Source organism: Acanthochromis polyacanthus, chromosome 11 (genome assembly GCF_021347895.1).
Source record: "Acanthochromis polyacanthus isolate Apoly-LR-REF ecotype Palm Island chromosome 11, KAUST_Apoly_ChrSc, whole genome shotgun sequence".
Lineage (NCBI taxonomy): Eukaryota > Metazoa > Chordata > Actinopteri > Pomacentridae > Acanthochromis > Acanthochromis polyacanthus.
In genome coordinates, this window is record NC_067123.1 from 8,084,756 (window position 1) to 8,108,269 (window position 23,514).

Genomic DNA, 23,514 nt, shown 5'->3' on the forward strand with positions numbered 1-23,514 from the left:
ACACGCATGCCATACAACATTACAAATTGTTTAGCCCTCTGAAACCAAGACATGATGCCATAAAACAGCCAAAATGACACCATATATCAGAGAAAATCTTCAAATGTTCAACTTTTCAACAGAAAAATACAGAAAGAACGATCAGAGTTTCAACTTTCTGAACGTCCCTGAAGTTATCATGTGTGACTCTCTGTCTGGAAAGTGAATCAGATCCAAGCTTAAAATCCTGATATTTCACCAAATCACTTAATTCTACATGTCTCAATTAAAACTTCACCAATGATTATTTGTTTGCTCAAACCAGATTCTGTACAAACGGATAATTCTGCACTTCTTGGTGGAACTGAAAAGCCATAAGTGACTCAGCCACGACCAACAGTAAAATGACAAAAAAAATCAGAGACTATTCAGATGAACTGCAGGCTGTGTTTACTGTACACAAAACAGAGAGGAGACGACAAGAGAGAAAAAGAAAAAAAACTTGATTAATTATGCAGCACGGCACAAAAACAGTATACAGAGAAGCAGGTTGTTGAAAGATACATTGAATGGTGAAACATCTTTCTAGATTTGATGTGCAGAGTAGTGTGAAACTAAATAGTTAAATATCTATAGCATGTGGAGCCGCCATTTTTTTCCAATGGTAACATCTATCGAAACCTGGAAATATGTCGTACCTGTTGATTCTAGGTTCTTTCAATTCTGTACAACAGCTAATCAAAGAAACTCAACTTTTATTACGTTATTTTTCTTTATTATAATTTACAGTATACTACAAAAAAGATATTTTTTGTTCTGTCTCCTTCTTCATGGTTGTTCTGTTTCCATAGAGGTGCAGGACCAAAGGAAAAAAACAGGACACCAAGAAACTTAGAGTGAACTCATTTAAACTGCATTTTACACCAGAATAAACTCAGTGTATTTTCAGTATTTCCCTGGATGGCAGTGTCAGTCTGTTTGTACAGTCAAAAATATCTCAACAACAATGGACAGCCTGCCATGAAATTTTCAAGATCTCAAGAGAATGAATCCTGTCTGTGATGATTTTCTGACTTTAGCTTTTCATTTATTGCCACCAAAATGTAATTTATCCAATGTTTGGTTCCTGACTAACCCTGCAAAACCGATGAAAACCATCTGTTAGCATCACTGGGGTGACAAAAAAATTGCGATAGCACCTCATTCCAGAGCTGAAAACACTGTAATTTAATTAGCCCATAAAAAGCTGGCATCTTAGAGATTAATTCTTTTCACAGGACAGCAACAACATGTAAAACAAAAGATTAAAACAACTAATTTGCTTAGTTTGTAATCAAATATTCCTTTTCATAAAATACACTGAAAACCTTCTACTGCTAATACTCCAGCATGATAACTTCCGGTACCACTAGTACTTTTACAAACACCACTAGCGGCACGAACAACAACCACAACTAGGACTGCTAATGGCCTTGGTATGTTTTAGATGAGTGTGTTTTTTTTCAGCAGCAGCTCATTCTGTGTCTGAGTGTGCTGTATATTTATATAATAAAGATTTCACTCTCAGTAGACTGAGCTATAAACAGTATCACCCCCGACTCCTCCCTGACTGCAGTCCTCCACACACAGGTCTGCATTGGCTGCGAACTCTGCAGCGCTCAAAAGTCCAGTTTCCGTTCCCATTAATAATTTTATAATAAACTATTAACACGGTCTATATATAGCCAACCATTTGCCAGCTGTGGCTCATCTAAAATGGAGATCCAGATCCTGTCGAGCTTGACAACTGGGAAAATGCAATTACGTCCTGAGCGTTGTGTGGTTGCTGTTGGTTACACACACTGCTCAGTGACACCTTTAACTGCTGATGCTGAAGTCACATGGTTATTATCACTGCACTTTGTACTTCTTACTACTTACTGGTAGCTTATACCGCTGTTTGCATGCGGAACTTTGGCTGAGGAAGTGAAGCTTATTCAAATGCTTTACACACCAGAAGTTGCTTTGGTAACGTGGGCAATGCCAGGGACAGTACTGCTGACATAGCTTATCGTAAAAAATACTGATATATCGTGCTGCTATCCTCCTTGCGTGACCACGAGCAGGTCGGACGTGAAATCCAGCTTTACTGGAACGGCTCTTAAAATTGTAGGAAACTGAGTCAAGGACAAATAAGCAGCGAAGAATTTCTAAATCAGAGTTAAAACATTTGATAAACACAGCGACTGTTTATATGTTTTAACTCTCTGAATCTGCCAGTGAGTTCAACAGGCATGTTATATAAAAATACTGCCAAATTGAAGCCATTTATCAGAGCCAGAAAGTGTAAAAACAGACAGATTTTTAGTAGTCCTTGAACTAATCATGTGTGACAGAGTTCTGTTTGGAAATTTAGCAACATCAAAGCCGAAAAATCACTTCAGCCCTCATGTCCCATTTAAAAATTTGCAAAAAATAAACCATGTGCTGGAATATCACACCTGACAAACCACGAGTGACTCAGTTTTGGCCAAAAGTCATATGACAAAAATTCAGAGCATATTCAGCCGAACTTGATTGTGCTTACATAAAGCAGAGAAGAGACAAGTCTAAAAACTAATTAAACATCGAAATACTAAAATATCTACAGCATGTAGAGCCACCATTTTTCCAGTACTGAAAACACCTGTAGGTATTTGTTCATTCATTCCATTTTTTTTCTCATTTTTGTAAAATAAATAGGAAGTTCCACTTTTGCTTCTTCTTTTTCTTCTGCTTTATGGCATTACAGCTGCCCAAAAGGCATTTCTGAGTTCTTTCTCCCTCTTCTCATGGTTGTTCTTTTTCCATAGAGGTGAAGCGCTTAGTATTGCAGACAAAAATGAGTTCACAGTGGGGCAAAATGTGACGGAAGCAAAGAAACGCCCAGAAATTGCGTGTGGGTCAGAGGCTAAAATATACAACATAAACAAACAATCTAACAACAGATATCTTAGATTTACAATTAAAGCTTTGGAGCCAACACACAAGATAAAATCCAATTTACACAGATCTATGGTTAAAGAAATCAATGGTCACTGTTTTTAAATGATGTCAGACCCAGTTGGACATTTCTGTACTGCATTTTCATGTTGCTAATCTGTGGATTTTCAATAGTTGCGCGCTTTGAGACAAAGAGTTGTGGCAAGAAATGCATCAAAATGACCTTAGAAACTTTCAAAATGATTACTATTACCTTATGTTATACTATTAATATACACAGTGAGACTGATGTGAGTACAAAAAGCTACTATCGACTGACTATATTAGACATAAATGAATTTTAGGGAATGAAACCAGGTGCCTGAATCAAAGGATGGTCTACATTTGCATCAAACCTAAATGCTTTCTCAGAAACAGAAACGGACGTAAAACTTAAAAATACGCAGTAAAACCACTACACACCAAAGAGCAAATTAATCAAGAAAATAAAGACATGATTCTGGCAGACACAGACTGTTTTCAGCTGATGATAATTAATGACAGTTTGAATAGTAGGTCAAATAAGCAGCACAAGAGGAAATGTTTAGAATATCATTACTGCATTAACGCCATCGTATATTATTTAAACAGGGAAGCAGCATGAGAGTGAGAATGCGAGCCAGTAGAAGTGCAAATTCAACACTCCTCGCTGTTGCCACCCACAGTTGTGGTCAAACTACACGTAATTCATATATGCTCTGCCAAACTCTGCATCGACTGAGCATCTCTGCAGAAGGATTAGAATGAAATTAAAACTGAACCTGCAACAGGATACATTTCAACACTTTTATCTTATATTTTTCTCACTGTCTAATGCAATCCCATGGAAACACAAAAAACAATCCAGCAGGTGTTTCATTTACTAAGTTTAAGCATAATTTGTTGAAGCCTCAGTGTCCTGCTGTTCTAGGAAGTCTTCGTAAAAAGTGGAACCATTTATCGAGAAACTGTTTTTAAAAATGTGCTTCAGAAGGAACAAACGGGCCTGGAGGCTGAGGGCCTCGGAGTGGACGGATTAACTGAAGCCCAAATACTGCCGGCAGCTTTGAAAGGGATTATATCTTTAAAAACATAGCCAAAATTATACCATGTATCATAGAAAGAAACTGTGAAAAGAGAAAGAATACATTTTTTTCACATTCCTCTTGAATTAGTCATTTGTAACACATCATTCTGTTGGAAAGTTTAACCAAAACTAAGCTTGAAATTGTGATATTTCACCCAAATCACTTAATTCTACATGTCGCAATTAAAAATTGGCAAAAATAAAATAAATATTTTGCACTCCACGGCATGAACACAACAAAAATTATTTAGCCTGACAACAGGCTGTGTTCAATTTGGAAACAGACTAAAAATGTAATTAGGAAAACATCTACAGCATGCATCATTTATTCCAGATTTTTTCCAATTTTGCTGAAGTTACAGACCTAAAAACCACTGCCAAAATTGCACCATGTATTTGAGAAAGAAACTGTTAAAACAGAAAGAAACATCAGCTTTCAAACGTCTTAGTGGTCCTTAAACTAATATGTGTTGTTCTGTTGGAAAATTCTGCTGAATTGAAACTTCAAATCCAACATTTCATCAAAATGTCTTTTTTCTACATGTCGCATTTAAAAATTCACCAAAAATAAACGGTTTGCACCAACCATTAAGGACTCAACTGCAATGACAAAAATTCAGAGACTCTTCAGCTGAACTGAAGGCCATGCTTACACTGAGCAGAAAGGAGACATATGGGATCAAATTAAAAGCAATGGAGTAAAATAACTATGCTAGCATGTGGAGCTCCCATTTTTTTCCAGTATTGCAACCATCTGGAGGCACTTGGAAAAACGTTGTACATGCTGATTCCAGGTTTTTTCAATTTTCTCTAAAATAAATATTCAAAGAAATTAAACTTTTGTTTTCCCTTTTTAGGATTTAAGGTTGTATAACTGCGACATACTGCACAGAAGGCATTTCTGAGTTCTCTCTCCTTCTAGTTATCACTGTGTTGTTTCCATAGAGGTGCAGGACTTTATATCGCAGTGAAAAATGAGCCCACAGTGAGTGAAAATGGGACAGAAACAAAAAAAAAACGCTTTGGGTTCAGAGGGTTAACGAATACCAGTGTTTATTGAGGAGGCTACATAAACTGACTTGAGATGCTTCAAGCAACGACAGTGGTGAGTTGTGAAAAATATCCGACACACAAGCGCCGCTCAGATTTCCATTGAAGCGCTGACAGTGACGCCTGGTGAAACGCTGCACTGATAAAGGAACACACCTGACAGGCTGAACAGCTGTCTTCATGCTTTAAGGTGGGAAAACTCTGTTACACAACTGTACACATCCTCCTGACACATTACTACCACTACAGCATTCACCCAGTAGTCTGTCCTGTGGGTGTAGAAGCAATAAAACATCTTGTGAGCTGTGCAACAAGACAGGACTTATAGCTTCTTCTTGGAGGCTGCAGATGTACTCAAAGAGAGCAGCAATGAAACTTGTGATGCTAATGCAGCTGCACTTGAGCTGGGCTATATTTAGGAGAGATCTCAGCCGTGGGGCCTGCGCTGCCTCTGTTTGTTTCTGGGCCCGCAATGGCTCTAGGTGTTTTTAAAAATGTATGGCAGAGGAAACGTTACGCTACAGAGGCAGGTGGCTGTTAGCAGCAGTGCGAGGGATGTGAGAGGGAAAGGAATAAAAAATAAAAAAAAAAGAAGCAGCGCACACCGGTAATCAGCTCAGGCCTGAACGCTTTACTGCACTAATTCTACCGGTGGAAACAGTGTATCCATGACAACACGCCAGCAATACGATTACTCCTTCTTGTGCTGAGAGCAATGAAACACATTCACATCACGCCGGACCTGCCCTTAATGCCCCGTCTGAGGCTGTTGATTGTCTGAAACGCCGACATGAGTGTGTGTGTGTGGAGGAGGTGTGAACGTCCTTGTTGCACTCCCGCTCTCAGTCCTGCATGTCTAGACATGTCAATATTTTCGCCCTTTTAGAGTTTCAGTGAAACACCCCTTATCTGTCTTGCGCACACATGCACGCATACATACATGTTAAAAAAAAGGCGACACCCTCTGCACGGTCGCACACACGCTCTCTCAATAACTCTACGCACACTGAGTCACAAATTACACACAGTGAGCAGCAGGTCTGGGTGGTTGCCTGAGCGACTGATATATCAAAGCTTTTGATATTCACACCTCAGAAAAAACGTTAAAGTCATCTTTATCATCTGAACCAAGTCAAGGTGCTGTGATTAAACCACAGAGGAGGCGATGAAATATTAAAATTAGGACAAAATCTGCTACTTTTGCCACTTGTCTTCAGGTTTTATACTAACCTGCACCTTTGCTGTGCTGTCCTGAATGCACATGTGACACTAAATACACTGTTCTGTGTATTATACATACACAAAATCAACTGTGAAACCAACAGCCTGAAAACTGCCAATAGAAAATCCTGTCACACTTTCAGTTTTCAGGTTTAGAAAGTACTGCATCAATATGAGAAATCATGCATTTTAAATGGAAACCATCTTCGTTATTCATATATTCAAAGTAACATTTCTGCCCGTACTGTAAAAAAAAAGGGAAAAAACTACAAAGTTGGCATGGAAACAAGCACACAGTATATGGTGAACCCAATCACCTCTATTTCTCAGTGGACAATTTTCTTGTATCCCACCACCTGACTGGGACGATTTACATAAACTGGTCAGTAGCTTCTGATGGAAAGGCCATTTTAAATTTTACTTATAGTCATATTTTAGAAAATGACTGCCAACACTATAAAATGACATCATAATAGTGCAATCTTCCAAAATGCTAACCGTACAACCACATTTTTCACTTTCTATCAATGGAGTACTTTAAATATCCATGTCTTATTCAATCTTTTATCAGAATGTAATGATATATACAACTTTTGTAGTGAATAAAAGAAGCAACACAAGATGGATGGTTTCCAAACTCTACCAGAAACATTAGCCCATATAAACTTAATTTAAACTCAAAGTTATAGAGGACTTATTTACAATGTAGCCAAGTAAGAATATAAAAAATGTAGGTACAAAAATAAGAAGCATGGATAAAAGCTCCAAAAAAATTAAATAGTAAAATTGGTTACATATTAAAAAGAATCATTTGAACATTTAAATTTAAAACATGATGCAACAAAAACAATCACAACTGGAAGTAAAATATGATTAAATTAAAAATCGGAAGTGTCTTGAGGACAAAAATGAGTCAAACTTTTGATTGTTCTGTAGGGTTTGTTGGAAAGAGATGGGAGATTGCAGGAGCAAAGTGAGCAAAATTATATTTTACAAGCTGTGTAAAATCAGCAGGAACATGCAATGTGATGCAATAATTTGTTGGAAAGGGCCCCTATTAAATTACAGTAATGACTCCTGGCTCCTGTTGCTAAAAAACAACAACAACAGGAGCCAAATAAATAAATAAATAAATAAATGTCTTTATCATTTACAGAGAATGAGGGTAATCCAACCTCAGCATACAGCTCAAAATTACATGTATTTTACCTTTCACAGTGATACATCTTAATGCAGAATGATAAATACTGTGAAAAGGCTTAAGAGTCACATGTATAGAATGTACAGAATGTCACCACAATCTAATACTAATTAAAAAGGAAGAAACTGTTTCAGTAGCTCTATAGATGGTCTCCAAAATCCAAGGAACTGGAAAACATGCAGCCAGTCGTGTTGCCGCAATGAGGCAGTGATGTGAAACGTCTAGCAAAAGTATAATTTGTGGGGAAAAAAGCCTTTTTAAATCTTGTTTTGGTGCAAATTTAAATCAGTTTCTACTAGTGATAGTGTACATGCGGTTTTAACATTCTGATGACAATTAAACTAGCAGTTATGCCTGTAACTGCTAACAAGACCTGGTCTAATTATCTTGAAATAATTGCTTGAGGGTAGAACCAAGTTGGCTGCCAAATGAAGAGACTTGCCTATAAGGACGAATTAAATTGGTGAATGTTGTGTTTTCACATCACTGCTGTCACTAAGGACTCTATTCTCCATTTTCTTAAAATTAAAATCAGCTTACAGACCTCACAACATTTATCAAACAACATCATATCTTCTGATAATCACAGCATAATTATTTGCATAGATCGTGATGATAACGAAAGGAAACTAAATATACAACACATCCCCAGAGCAGAATAAAATCTGCACGTACGAGCTGATAATGACTAAACTTTAAGTGCAAAAAAACCCTGCAGATTATCAGAAGGTTAAAGAGGGACAGTTCTGTTCTATCTTGACTTGAATTTAACGAAAATAAAGAAACGATGCTGGCAGAAACAGGCTGCTTCTAACTGAAGGTAACTGCTGACAGTTTGAAGACTAGTTCAAACGAAGAGCACAGCAGGAAATGTTTATAATGTCATTACTGTGTGAACACTGTCCCACAATATTTTAACAGTTAGGACGCATGAGAGTGAGAATGTGAGCCAGTAGAAGTGCAAATTCAACACTCCTCACTGTTTCCACCCACAGTTGTGGTCAAACTACACCTTATTCATAAATGCTCTGCCAAACTCTGCCTCGACTAAGTATCTCTGCAGAAAAAATCAAGAATATTAAAATGAAATTAAACTTGCAATAGGAGACATTTCAACAATTTGTAAGGAATCAAGCTGGTAATATCCCATATTTCTCTCACTGTCCCATGCAATCCCATGAAAAGACTAAAAACAACACAACAGGTGTATGATTTATGTACCATTTGCTAAAACCACCGTGTCCTGCTGTTAAACTATGTACCGGTTTATAAAAATGTACTTCATAAGCCACAAACAAGCCAAAGAGTAAGTTTGGCTGTCAACAAATCCCATGAAAAGACTAAAAACAATCCACCAGGTGTGTGATTTACTCCTGTTTCTGTATCACTTGCTAAAAACTACAGCTACGTTAGGAAATTATTGAACCGTTTTCAAGAAAACAAGCTAAACAAACACAATACACATCCCTCGAGCGGAATACAATCAGTATTTAAGTCTTGATGACGTGAAAGCTTGGATCAAAAACGTCTCTGAATATTTATGTAATACCAACAAGTTCATCTATATATTATTCACATTCTCTTTCACAATACGCATAAATGCAAATACTTTCCCCCTGTGTCCACGGCGGCTGATTTTATAGGAAAAAGAAACAGCATTTCTTTGAGAACAACCGACTCCGGCAGAAGCAGTGGAAAATTTCTCACACAAATTCGAGAAAATACAGCATTTGAATTGCAACTTTCATACAGTATCTCTGCAGAAGAAATTAAGGAAGTGAAATCAAAACTAAACTTGCAATAGGAGACATTTCGACAGTTTATAAAGAATCAAGCCGGTGATATTCCATGTTTCTCTCGCTGTCCCATGCAATGCCATGAAAAGACTAAAAACAGTCCAACAGGTGTATGATTTATGGATCACATGTTAAAACCATAGTGTCCTGCTGTTTTAAGATATCATGAAGGCTTAGTCAAAATGTACTGGTTTTTAAAAATGTACTTCATAAGCAACAACCATGCCGAAGACTTGTTGTCAACAAATCCCATGAAAAGACTAAAAACAATCCACCAGGTGTGTGATTTATTCCTGTTTCTGTATCATTTGCCAAAATCTATAGCTATATGAAGAAATTATTGAACCATTTCCGAAAAAAAAGCTAAACAAACACAACATACATTCCTCAAGAGGAATACAATTTTAAATCCTCATGACGTTGAAAGCTTGGATCAAAAACGCCTCTGAATATTCATGTCATAGCAACAACTTCATCTATATATTATTTACATGTTCTCTTTCTGTTTCGTTGACGGTATAATGAATGCAAATACCTTCCCCTTGTGACCACGCTACTTGATCTTATAGGAGCCTTTAAAAAAGAAACAGATTTCTAGGAGAACAAACAACTCTGGTGGAAGCAGTGGAAAAATTCTCACGCTAATTCCACACAACACAGTATTTCAATTGCAACTTTCATACAGTGCGAGCAAACAATAGTAAAGTGTACATGAGTCACAGCCACGGCACTCTAATGACACTGCTGTAACCCCAGAGAGATAATAAAAGCAAGAAGCACGAAGATAGAGTGCATGAGATACAGCCTTATACATCCATTCCTACTTCACAGTGCAGCAGATGTGTGGCTCAGCAGACTCTATATCTGACATGAGCAAAGGTCAAAACCGCAGCGCCACGATCTCCCTCTTCCCCCCATTGCTTACCGGTCCCTGGGCGTCCCATGATGATCTGCTTGCGAGGTGCAGGGTGAGGCGACTCTGCTGGCAGTATGAGCGGCAGCAGGGCTGTCGGTGTGGGATGACAGGCCACCGGCTGAGGCAGCACCCCTCCAGAGGCGTCCTGGTGTCCCTCAGGCTTCCTCTCTCGCTCCCGACCTCCAGAACCAGATGAAGACAGGACCGAGCCTGATGCAGTGGACATCGATCCGGGAGTAGAGGGGCTGGAGAGGGCGGCATGGCCCGCTGTGGCTGGAGTCAAGGACTAAGAAAGACATCAAAAGGAAATTTATAACATTTACAGAGAACTTAGATTATCTACAACAGAGCTAATAACACTTCTGTGCCATGTTGATGCATTTCTTGGCACAACTGTGGCTCTCATAGCCCAGGACTCATTAAAGTCTTCCACTTAATGGAATATATAAAATCAGGGTATAAAATTTTATTCAGTTTAGATGGGTAGATTCTTATTCATCGTGCAATATCATCTGACAGGCACCCAACCAGTCCCAAAACTCATTTTGCAGCAAAACCACTGTCATTAAGTGGCATCTTCAGACCAGAGGAGTCACTCTGAGATTGCACATAATCTTTAACGTGTTGAACTTAAAAGACTGTAAAATGTACTTGAGAAAATTGGTGCTAATTTGAACACATACAAATACTGACTTTGTCTGTTTAATTCAAATTGTATGAAGTTAATTAACCCTCCTGAATCAGGGCGTTTTTTGTTTTTTTTTTGCTCCTGTCACATTTTCACTCACTGTAGGCTCATTTTTCAATGCAACATGAAGTCCTGTACCTCTACGGAAAACAAAACACCCATGGCTAGAATTAGAGAGAACTTAAAAGTTACCTTTACGCGCAATATGACACAGTCATGTTAGCATAAATCAGAACGAAAGAAACATTTAAAATGGAACATTCATTACACAAATGTAATTAACAAAAAAAATTCTAAATTTTTCCAGTGACCACAGTTGTTAGAAATACTGGGAAAAAAAGGGGACTCAAAATACAGTAAATATTTTATGATTTTTTTTATCTGTTTCCGTGCTTGTCTCTTATCTGCTGTGTAAACACAGTCTGAAAGTCAATTTCTGTCACATGATTGTTACTTTTAGCTGAGTCACTAATGGTTTCACAGTTGCATCGAGTTGCGCATAATTTTTTCTTTCTTACATAATCTGAATAGATCAAACGATTAATTTTTGGCAATTCTAAGATGAGCTATATAGATAAATAACTGAAATTTAAGCTTAGATTTGGATAATTTTCCAGATGAAGTTGAAAGTCACACACGATAACCTCAGGAAGAAGGTTGAAAATCCATCTTTGTTTATAGTTTTTTGTTTATGCTTCTGAAGTATATTTTTCAGAACAGCTCAGCAATAAACGGTTCCACTTTTTACAACAGCTCGGTAATTTCCTTAAACCACAGAACAGTGGGTCGTACACCTGCTGACTTGTTTTTAGTTTTTGGGATTTGTTGACGGTGAGAAAAATAGAGAATATTGCTAACTTTATTCTTCAGGCAGAATTTAGCAGAGCATATATGAATTAGGTGCAGTCTGACCACAGCTGTGGGTGTGAACAGTGAACAGTTTTGAATTTAGACTTCTACTTTGTTACATTCTCACCCTAATGTATCTTGTCCCTTTTTAAATAACATAGGACAGTGGTCATGCAATATAGATAATATAAACATTTGCTCTTGTTCTGCTCATCTGACTTATTCCTGGAACTGTCATTAACTACAATCAGTTGGAAACAGTCTGTTTCTGTCGGAAAGTTGAAAGTCCAACAGTTCTTTCTGATTTCACAGTTTCCAGCTCTGATAAATGACATAATTTGACAGATTTTTTTTAAAGATAGCACGCCTTTCAAAGCTGACAGGGGGTTTTGGGGTTCAGAAGGTCAATATATAATTACTACAGCTTTGTATTTCATTATTTCAGAGAGTACCCTTTTTGTAATAAATACATTGCTAATGCAATATAACATTACATGTAACGTGAAAAGGTTTATTTGGTGCACATGACTCTATATCACAGAAACACATGATAATATTGTTCTTACCGAACTGGATGTGACCAGGACCAGAGTGGATGCTGGGTTGCGTAGGAGCACAGCGCCGTTGGTGGTGGCCCCGTTGATCGGGACGGGGGCCTGCAGGCCTGGGGGAGCTGTGTGTGGGGGCTGGCTGTGCTCCCTCGACCTGCTTCTCTCTCTTCTTCCCAATGGGCCGTCTGAAAACTTTGCCAGGGGGACGTCCGGGTTGCGGACAATGACCGGGGAATCACGGAGGGGCACGATGCGGCGCGGGGAGGGTTCCTGGGGTAGAGGGGAAGGAGGAGTGGGGGAAACCAGCATAGGAGGAGGTGTGGAGGCGGCAGAGGATGGTGGCCGACTGGTGGCGCTGCGGGGACGTGGGAAGGAAAGTGAGGAGGGGGTTGTGGGCTGACTCTGGGGGGAGAGGACTCTGAAGGCGGCAGGGCTGTGGCCCAGCGTTGGGTCCCCCACCACACCGCCCCCTATGCCCACCAGCTGCTGCTGCTCAGGTTTGCTCTGGTAGTCCGGGACTGCAGACAGTGGAGGAGGCGGGTGGGTATCTAGTTTCCTCTTGCTGGGGCTCATGGGGACTGTAAAAGTGAGGTTGGTGTGGAAAGTGGGCACGATACCCGACAGGTGGCGCTCTCTCTCAGCACCGGGCGTACCCATCTTAGTACCGCTAAGCTGCCGATGGCGACGTGGAGTCAGTGAGGCAGGCGCAGTGATGGGGCTGAAAGTTGCAGGGCGGAAGCCAAAGAGTGGAGAAGGTGAGGGTGACGGGGTCGGGGAGAAAGGTGACTGATTGGAGATGGGGGAGAATGAAGGTGTGCCAGAACGGGAGCCCAGGGAGACCAGCATAGTGGCTGCCTCACACTCATCAAAGTCGAATCGAGAGAGGTCCTGGGGCAGCAGTGAGGGAAGGACGAGGCGAGGGCGAGAGTCTCCTCCACGGCTGCTGGCTTCACTGCTCTCCCGTGATGTTTCATCCCAGTCAAACTCTGAGCTAGCTCTCCCGCCACTCAGGCGGAGGTCAGATGGTGTCAAGGTCCCTGTGCTGCTGGCTCCACCCCGTTCCCGGCCGCCTCCAGTGGCTTCCATCTCCTTGGTCCTCATTGAGAGATGTCTGGAGCAGTACCCTCGTCGTTGGGACTCCTTAGAGCAGCCCTCCCGGGAGCACAGTCTCCTCCACTGTTTCCCATTGAACTTCTTACGGATGCCTGTCGGTGTGCACACCACATCTCCCTTCTTGTACTTTTGTTGGGCGGCCGTCAGCGGAGTGCGGGAACGTGATGAGGAAGAGGAGGTCGAACCTGATCCAGATCCACCACCGCCACCTGCTCCACCACCGGCAGAACCTCCCCCTGAGGCCTTCTCTCCTCTGGAGGAGGATGTAGTAGAGGAGGAGATGGGAGGGAGAGGTGGGAGCTGGGGGGTGGTGATGACAGCACCAGCTGCTGCAGCTACTGCAGTTGCTGGGTCAAGGCCTAACAGGACAGGTGAAGGAGACGGATGCTGGTTCAAGGCCAGGTGGGGAGGGGTAATCCCAATGCCCCGCACCACAGACATGTGGGGATTGAGGTAGCCATGCGGGGGCTTAGAGACAATGTGGCGGTGTTGGGGAACTGTCATCGGTTTGGTCCCAGGTATGATCGCCCCCATCGGGACCATGTTAAAGTGGGACACCTCCATGTCTTCTTCAGGGGTGAGGGGCATGTATGGATGGTGTTGCTGCTGTTGTTGCTGCTGCTTCATACTGTTCTCCCTTTCTCGCTCTCTTTCCCTCTCTCTTTCCTGTTTTCTCTGGAGGTCTCTCTCCCTCTCCAAGTCTTTCTCTATTTCCCACTCTCGGCCAGAGGCTAAGCTGAGGACCGACGCTGGAGTTATGGGGGAGGTAATGTTGTGGCCTGATGTGGAGGAAACAGGAACCATTCCTGGGTAGGGCATTCCTCTCCCCAGCACTGACCCCATACCAGGTGTCATTCCCCGGCTCAGACGACACACCTCCTGCTCCACATCAATCTCTTCTCTTTCCTCCCGTTCTCTCTCCTTGTCTCTCACCCCCTCTTCTCCTTCACAACCTCCACCAGAAGGCAAGTCCAGGTCCCACGGCGGCACCAGGAGCCGGAGTGTTTGTCGGGAGACCCATACAGCCTGCGTGGCACCTCTGCCGTCTTCTTCCTCGTCCACAGAGTGAGGTCTTTCCTCAGACAGCAGAACACGATAGCAGTTGGCCACTGCAGGGTGTGTGTCGACCCGTGTCACCACACCTTCTCGGTACCACTGCCACTGGCCCTCGATACCTTCTTCGTTGCCAAACGGTACACAGACACGAGTGCCGATAGGTATTGGTTGGACACCAGGAGGTGGGGCATCCAGGATAATGTCCACCACCCCTGGAGGGCTGTCATGTCGATACGGATAACGACACAGTGTCTTCTCTCCATTCAGTTGCACCTCCAGGCTTCCAAACTCACCGCTGACCTTACGGACCACCCCGGCCCGAAACACCAAGTCCGATCTCCTCCCTTCATCTCTCCATTCGCCCCCTCCCTCCTCATCACTTCTTCTCCGGAGCTGGCGGGCGAGGATGCGCTGATTCTTCAACCCTTTGGCCAGAGCATCAGACAGGGCGTCAGGGAGGCTGGGCGCAGTGTGTGCAGACATCTGTGTGCGGCTGTGCGTGTCGCCCACCACCTCCAAGTCAGCCGAGTGCTCACTTGCGGTGTCGGTGGAGGAACAGCGGGGCAAAGGGCTGGGCGACACCCGCTCTGTATCTCCTTCACCTCCTCCGGGCCTTTCCCTCTCTCCTCCCAGTGACAGGATAGGGGGTCCTGGAGAGTCCTGAGGCCCCTCCCTGCCGCTTGTCCTGCTGTGGAAGTCATCCATCAGGCTCCTGCTCTGACTGTTGTCATCAGAATGCGAGACGCTGATGTCAAGTGCTGGACCTGTTGACCCCTGGTTGAGGACACCGCCGCTCAGAGAAAGAGGAGGGGGTGTAGAGGACGTGGGGTTGCTATGGTTACCAGCAGTAGTAGACGAGCAGTGTTCAGAGGTGTATTTCTTCTTGGGAACGCGGGCCTTAAAGGTGGCTGTTTTGCGGCTGGAGGCTGGGTTTGGACTGTTGTTGGAGCTTGGCGTGCTGCTGTTACTACAACTGCTGCCGCCACTGTCACAGTGGCTGCTGCAGCCCCCCGCCGACCTCCCTGATCTATCATCGGAGGACAGCTTCCCAGGATCCATCACAATTGATACTGTGGTCTCTGACAGCGGCTCTCTGTGAAGCCCCTCCCCCTCGGCAGCATCCCGCGTCCTGACTGGGTCCACCTGAGAGGACTCTGAGTGTGAATTAGAGGAAAAAGAAGAGGAGGGAGTTCGGTTTTGTGGGGATCTGCTTCTGTCTCTGTTCTCATCTGAGTCTCTTTTCTCTCCTCCTTCTGGGGCATCTCCAGCTCCACGACGCTTCCCCCCTTTGGCCCGAGTGGAGGGAGGAGAGCGCCGGCCTTGCTTCTTTATCGGCTTCATCTTTTCATCTAGTTTGCCTTTACTCTAAACAACTCTTGTTATTTATTTATTCCAGAGATTCTCCTCAGTGTTCCTCTCTCGCTCTGCCTTGTTTTTTTTCTTCCCCCTCCTTTACTTTCTATTTTTCTCCTCTGTCGGAGCCTCTCTCTCTCATCCTGTCTTGTCTTCGTTGCGCGACTTCGGCACTTGCCCACCTTATTCCACAGACTCTGAAAGAGAGGGAACAGGGAGTGTGAGCTACTCATGTGGCAAACGCATTCAGACATGCACAAAGCCTAATTACTGCACAAGATAGCGACGAGCTGCGTGGCTTTGAGAAGGAAAAAGTGGCAGATTGAATCAAAATCAAACATTCATGAAAGTGATTCAAAATAAAAGCAAAGTGGTGATCATGATAATAAAAGCATAACAAACTGTTAAAAATTAATTTTAAGGAACGTATTCCCCGCTAAATGATGCACCGTCGTACTAGAGTAGTAATGAATATGACTCATCTACAAATTCATTACACATTAATTCATTACATAACAGGTTCTACTCACATTACACAAGGCCTGCATCCATACCAGGTACATACTGAAAACAGGAGGCCATATTGTAGGGTAAACACAATGTAGGCTTACAACACAGCATGGAAATAGTGAGGAGCACTTTGCAATTTGCCCAGACAAGCCTTTTTTGCATGCACACACACACTACTTCTTGGCCGGGGCAGTAGAGGCGGGGGAATTCCTTCTTCGCTCACATACTGAAACCCTCCCTTTCTCTCTCCCTCTCTCTCTGTGGCGACCTTTATCTATGTATTTCAAAGCAGAGTCAATCCGCCCCTACAAACTCAATTTCCTGTGGAAGACCATTACCTAACTTCCCGTTACTTTATTCCTCCCTCTCTCTTTGCTACTATTACACTTTCATTCTCATCCCCTGCCTGCGTTCTCTCTTTCTCAAATATTGATTTTTTTTTTTACCTCTCATCTCTCCCTCTTTCCCTCCTCAACGTCCACTTAGTCTCTATCCTCATTTTGTGCTGCAGTCATCCAGAAAAGCAGAGTTGTTCAGAATAATTGTTATTCCACACCAGAGTCATTCAGTACAGCTCTTAGCCATGCTAGAGTCATTCAGAATATCTCTTATTCCACACCGGACTCATTCACAGCTCTGCCTCCATTTAGAAACTAAAACAGATTGATTTTGCTGACTTGTTGAACAGGAGGGGGGGACTGTTGTCATTTAGCTGGTTTGTTTGGGACTTGCCTCGGGTCCTGGGTGCTGCAAGCTCTGCCTTGCTTTGTCGAATGCAAGTCTCCACGGAGCAGCAAAGATGGTAACGACATGCATATAAGAGGCAGGATCCAAACAGCCCTTATATGCTCTGTCATCTTTTTTGACAATTTCTCACTCCGACTGTGATATTCACTGTCAAAATGTTCTGTCTTCATGTCAATCAACCAGCACTCGGCATGTCTACTTGTCAGTGACAGTTTGGCTGTCTGTTAACTTACATGTCTGCCTGTCTGTCCCTGTTTCGGTATCCGTCCTCCCACCAGTCTCTTTCTCTCTGTCTGCCTGCCTCTATTCCCTTTTGCTGCCTTCCTGTTTGTCTGTGAAGGCTCGCATTCATTCAGGTCCTTTTAATATCTGCCACATCATATCGGCTGGAGAGAAAATCCATTTCCAAAGATGAGTGCCGCCTGTCTCAAGGCCACACACACACAGCAAACATCTATGTGATGATAGTTGATAGTGCACACAGAGCCTGAGAGCTCACAGCCATCACTGTGCTCTATGTAAATCCCTATTTAGGACGCCAGCCACCATAAAATATTGGCAGCTGGCCTTACTTGGTCACGATAGAGGTATGCTACATGTGTTTACTCAGTAGTGCACTGTGTACAACAGCTGGTGTCAGAGTCATGGACCTTATGATAACAGCTTAAAGGCAAACTGACGCAACACACACTCCTCCTAGTGAAATATGGAGCAAGGAAACCCATACAGGGGCTAAAGTAGGCCTGTGTCTCCTATGTTGCTTGTTCATTGATCATCACATACACACATGAAGTCCAGGGCAGTGAGGTCAACCATATTTTATTTGCAGAGCAGGAAAGGATCGTTATAAGCTGACATGCATGCATAGTAAACATGACTGTTGGCAGCATCGAGCTGATATAAGTCATATGAGGTGAGAACAGCATGAACTGCTGCCTTTCTGGATGCATAATTCAGTTTAGATAAGCGATTGTTCGGCATAGGTCACATTTTAATCTATTTTTTTTACCCACAAACACGCCTGAAGAATATGTAATCGCTTGTATCAAGCATAAATTGAGTTAACTTGATCATATTATGGCTATAAACATGTGTGTCATGCATTTTTGCAAACCTTGATGTAAAATCCCACAGGGGATAACTTAAATAGATATTTCAGTCCTTTCTGACCTGCTGTGGTGCTTATTTCTCCACAACGTGAGGCTGAATGACATGCAAAAGTTCCCCTCTAAACTTTATAACAGGATTACTACAGAGCTGCATTAAGGACAGGCCAGGGCAGTATAAATATATACATAATCATAATCCCCTCTAGATAACAGCTGCTAACTTCAGGGCCTAAAGCAGAAAATGCATACAACAAGCGGGCATGTCGTCACCTCTGGTTTAGCTGGATAGTACGGTGTCAAGCCCTCGTAGTACCGCGATTACTACCAGTTTTACTCCACAACACTGCAGGCCGTGGCGTGTAGCGACCAGGCCTCGACTACACACACAAGGCCGCTTGGAAATCCTCTATTCACTGTACCAGGGAAATAACCGGTTTAACGGGCATATTGACCCCTAATGCCACCTTAAACGGCCCTTATTCCCTGAGCTGCACGACCGACAGAAACGTCCCAAAGCAGACTTTTATCAGCGCGCAAGAGAAAAAAACACCTCACAAAGTCGGCATCGGAAAGTGACAGTCGTGTGAAAATACAGCCGGCTAACTTTTCTATTCAGCCTCGTCGTCGTCTAGCGCCACAAAGTGTCAATATGTGGATGAAAAGGGCCACGTTGAAGTGGCAGAAAATGTGTCAGAGGAGTTTTTCACACGGGAGAGAAATAATAGTTGTTGTGGGGAAAGTCCAGCGGCAGTTATGGCGTTGAATATATTTCTAGTGGAAAAGTTTCAGGCTCACTACGTCTCACCGCACCGCTCCCTTTTTTCTCGCACAAGACACCCGTTCCGCCCTGTGCCGCTCTCCGTAGGCCACCCAGACGCCGCTCGTCGGCTCTGTTTGTGGCCACAGTAAGCATGAACAACGTTAGCACCTCGGCGAAAAAGCACAACAAGCCCCACTGCAGTGCTGCAGGAGAAGATTTGTAGGCAGCTTCTACTCACCGTAGCTAACGGACAGCAAGCCCAGGCTGTCTCTCCGCCGAGTCCGCCGGGTAAAATAGGGCAGGGAGGCCAGTCGTCCACAGCTGCCAGTTAGCGGCCGTTCATCTTTCTCCGGCAAAGCAACTTAAAAGGAGGAAAAACTACTGCCCTGTACATTCTACACTACAGTCGCAAAATGGTGAATGGAACCCCAAAGCCTTGACAACCAGCCCGGGCGGCCAATCGCGGAGCACGAACGCGTACAGTAGCCAATCGGCGGGCGCGTCTGGGATGAGGGGGCGGGGCCGCACGTCAAAGTAAAATTGACGGACGGCGCGTCTCGGCCAATCGCAGTGTGGGAAAACACAGAACAGCTGTTGGGAGAGCCAGGCTGCGGCGGCCAATAGAGCTGCTATGTGGGTTTGTCTGCGACTTATAGAGGCACGCAGGACAGGAATGAAACCGCTCTCTCCTCCTCTTTGTCCTTTTTATCTTCATCATCCCCTCTTCAATTGTCTGCTAACGTGACAGGGGCGTAGAAGGAAATGGGGATGCCTGTCTGTCTATTAAAACCAAGTCAGTGCACTAAAAAGACAAGATTTAAAAAATATATATATATATCAGCCTCAGAATTCCAGTTCATGCTTGCAAAACAGCTTTAGCAACACTATTCAGCTCTCTGTGTGCTATTTAAATGTCTGTATTTACACTCCTGTGGCTCCACTATAAGCCACAGGTTGAGTGTAGTTTCAACAGGAGCCACAAAGAACACCAACTCCCAAATTCTCATGCCATCCCTCTTCACAAGCACCCTTCTCCCAGCTAATCAGAGGAGCTCCCAGCGCCACAGCATCCCTTCGTCCCGCCCCCTCGGCCAATCGGAGCAGCCGCCTGAGCCCATACGTCACCAGAGCGGCGCGCTATTGGCTGAGAAGCCCGGGGTCTGCAGGCCAATGACCGAGTGCTGTGGTGAGGTCATTATGCTTGTTGCCATCAGCTTGGCCAAACAGGAAGAGTGAAACCCTAGTGAGTAAGTTGGTCCAAACGTGGGATTATGGTTCCTCAGAGAGTGACCCATATACACTGTGGGCCTCCCTGTGTGCGCACACACACACACACACACACACACACACACACACACACACACACACACACACACACACACACACACACACACAACAGTGTGGTGTGCATGATGTGTGTGAGCAGGTAGCACACTGAGGAGTGAAATACAACATGCAAAACGCGCATGACTGCACACACACACACATACACAGATATGAGTAACACAGTGGCGTCCCGCTGCGATTTCATAAGACACTAATGGTGTGTGTGTGTGGATCGCCATGCAGCAGTGCGACACACTGTTTCTATAGCTTACAGGCACAGATGGCGAGTTTGGTCAATGATGATACAGAGCTGGCTGGTTGCGGCATTGCAGTCACACACACACACACACACACACACACACACACACACACACACACACAAAGGCGGGTACACACAACTGGGCGCACACATAGGAGCGAGCACCTACACCCACATAAGCAGGCGCAGTGAAGTTATAACATGCCTGGGCGTTACATAAGCCGTACGTGTGCTGGAGCATGCACACACTGCGCCGAGCCCTGTGTAACCACACACACACATACGCTTTGTGTAGACTATACAGCCCTCTTTGTGTATGCAAACATGCACAAGTGGAGGTTTATTATTTGTGCTACGCAGGAAAAACCCCTCAGCACAAGCTCTGCACTCATGTATTTAGTGTACACATTTTCACAGCCGTGGCATGTCCAACCTGTGACTCATAGATGTGAAAATGCCCACACACATGTAAGCGAGTGGGATCTCCAGACACATCCACACCCCTGATAGTGAAGCACTGCAGTCTCTGTCTGCCTCTCATTCACTACAGACGTTCAGAAATGTAGGGCGAGTAGAGCGCCACTTTGAGGGGCGGCTGGTTTCATAAGGCGCCATCGAGAGACATTAGAGAGAGCCGAGATTTAAGTCACTGCGAGGTCTGGAAATTAAACTGTGAAGGAGAGTTTGGTGGTAAAAGGTGGACGAATTGGAAAAAACGGAGACAAGGAGGAAGACGTGAATCATACAAGTGACAGAAACAACAAAGAGATGAAGAGATTCAGACTGAGGGGTGACTCTTTGCCGCAGAAGTCGAGCTGTTTGTGAATGAGTACCATAAATCCGGCTGGTATTAGCACCTCTGAACACTTTCTAAGAATGAGGCGAAGAGCTGCCGGTTAAGCCCCCCCAATCCCAGTCACTTTACACTAAATGCATTACGGCCACTTAACTGCTAAACAGCTCCGGGGACGCTGCACTGTGCCTGACCCAACACTCCAACACGCTCTAATTCAAGTGAGAGTGTGTGTGTGTTTTAAAAAAAGAACAAAATCGAGAGTGAGATGAGTCCGACTCCTCTCCACCCCGGCCAACAGTTTGAAGCTGAATGAGTACAGTGGATTTAGCAGCCTGCACCTGGTGTGAATAACACAATGTGAGATGAGTGTGCAGTCAGTCACAGCCAATGCATGTATAATTATCCACAGAAGCCTGGAGCACTTTAAATAACTGTCCGGTGTCAGCTGAGTGGGCCGTCCCAAATCAGTTTCTACTGAAATACTATCAATTATATAAGTGTGTGGAGCGGCCTTTATAATAAACAGAAAATCATGTCAACCAGACACTGAGTGATGTATGATACATGAGATAAGATGATTCTTTTCTGAGCCCACAGTTGTGTTAGAGCAGCACAAGAGATACATCAGTTAAAGAGAATGTCAGAAAAATGTTCTAACATGTTTCATTAGTCATTTAAAAAAGTGAAAGGTAAATATATTCTGGACTCACTACATGTAAAGATAAGGTATGCTAACATGGGATAAGATGAGATGAAACAAGAAAATCCTTTTCTGATCGATCCCACAGTGGTGCTATAGCAGCAAAGAGGAACATCAGTTAAAAATATATATCTTTAGAAAAATAAGAAAGCAATAGACAAAAAAAATATAACATCATGAAAAACTTTAATATATTCTACCAGTTATTTAAGTGAAAATTTAATTTAATCTAGGCAATCAACACGTAAAGATAAGGCAAGACAAGACAAGACAAAACAAAACAAGATAAGATAATCCATTACTGATATCACAGAAGTGCTATAGCAGCAAAGGGGATAGTGAAAAAAAAGCAAGAAATATACATACTAGAGCATTTTAAAAAATGTTTTCATATTTACCATCAGTTATTTAAGAAAGCTAAAGTTTTATACATCCTAGACTCACTACACATAAAGTTAAGCTTTGCTAAGCTAAGAGAATACAATCCTTTACTGATTTCACAGTGGTGTTAAAGCAGCAAAGGCTATAGCACTAAAATGTCAGTAAAAAACAATAATATATATACCAGTGTATCTCAAAAAATAGAATATCATAAAAAAAGTTGTAATATTGTCCAACAGTCTTTAAAGAAAGGGAAAATTTATTGTATTCTAGATTATACATACCGTGAGATATTTGAAATATTTCAAGCCTTTCTTTGTTTTAATTTAGATGGCCATGGCTTATAGCTCATAAAAATCACACACACACACACACGTGTGTGTGTGTGTGTGTGTGTGTGTGTGTGTGTGTGTATGTGTTTATCTATACTGGTGGGGACTTTGACGTGACTCCACGCTATCTCAGTGGGGACTCGCGTCTTTCGGTGGGGACGAAAAATGAGGTCCCCACGGGAGGAAACAGTGTTTTCTTGGCCATGTTGTTGTTGCTGAAAAAAGTAAAAGTGCAAAAAAGTTTCTTTAGGGTTAGGCATTGTTTTGGTGTTGGTTAAGGTTAGGGTTAGGGTTAGGGGTTAGATATGAAGGGAAGTCAATAGTAAGTCCCCACGGGGATATCAGAACCAGACATGTGCGTATGTGTGTGTGTGTGTATTTATATTTATATGAATATGTACCATGAATATTTACCATTTTTAAATTAAATTAAGAAAAAAAATAACTGAAGTAATTAAGAAAAAAGTAACTTTTTCACAATGTTCTAATTTTTACAGATGCACTAGGAAGTACTGGACGTATGGATTCTTCTATATGTAGAAAATCCAAGTATTGCACAGATTCCTCTGAATGTGGAAAATATCAAAACTGCACAGGATTCTTCTACATGTAGAAATGCTGATATGATACAGTCTTTTAGATGAACAAAAGAAAGATAATGCAGAGGTTTGAATGTGTTATTGTTTCACCAGATTAAAATACAACAGTTTTTCTGCGTGTGTTTTACTGGGACCAGTGATGGATGAGGCACATGG

At 43.0% G+C, this 23,514-nt stretch overlaps 1 protein-coding gene across 2 annotated transcripts in view; it reads right to left on the reverse strand.

The window, feature by feature from the left end:
- The window catches only part of cica (capicua transcriptional repressor a), a 56,133-nt gene extending 36,733 nt beyond the window's left edge, over positions 1-19,400 (reverse strand). Inside the window, exons 1-3 of one of the 2 annotated variants that reach the window (XM_022197776.2) lie at positions 19,204-19,400; positions 12,333-16,036; positions 10,239-10,515 (exon numbers count right to left, since the gene is read on the reverse strand). In XM_022197776.2, the coding sequence (XP_022053468.2) occupies positions 10,239-10,515; positions 12,333-15,827 (3,772 nt within the window). In that variant the 5' untranslated portion in view covers positions 15,828-16,036; positions 19,204-19,400. The remainder of the gene's footprint in view (positions 1-10,238; positions 10,516-12,332; positions 16,037-19,203) is intronic. The other variant, XM_022197778.2, reaches the window with a different exon arrangement.
- Positions 19,401-23,514: the final 4,114 nt, after the last annotated feature.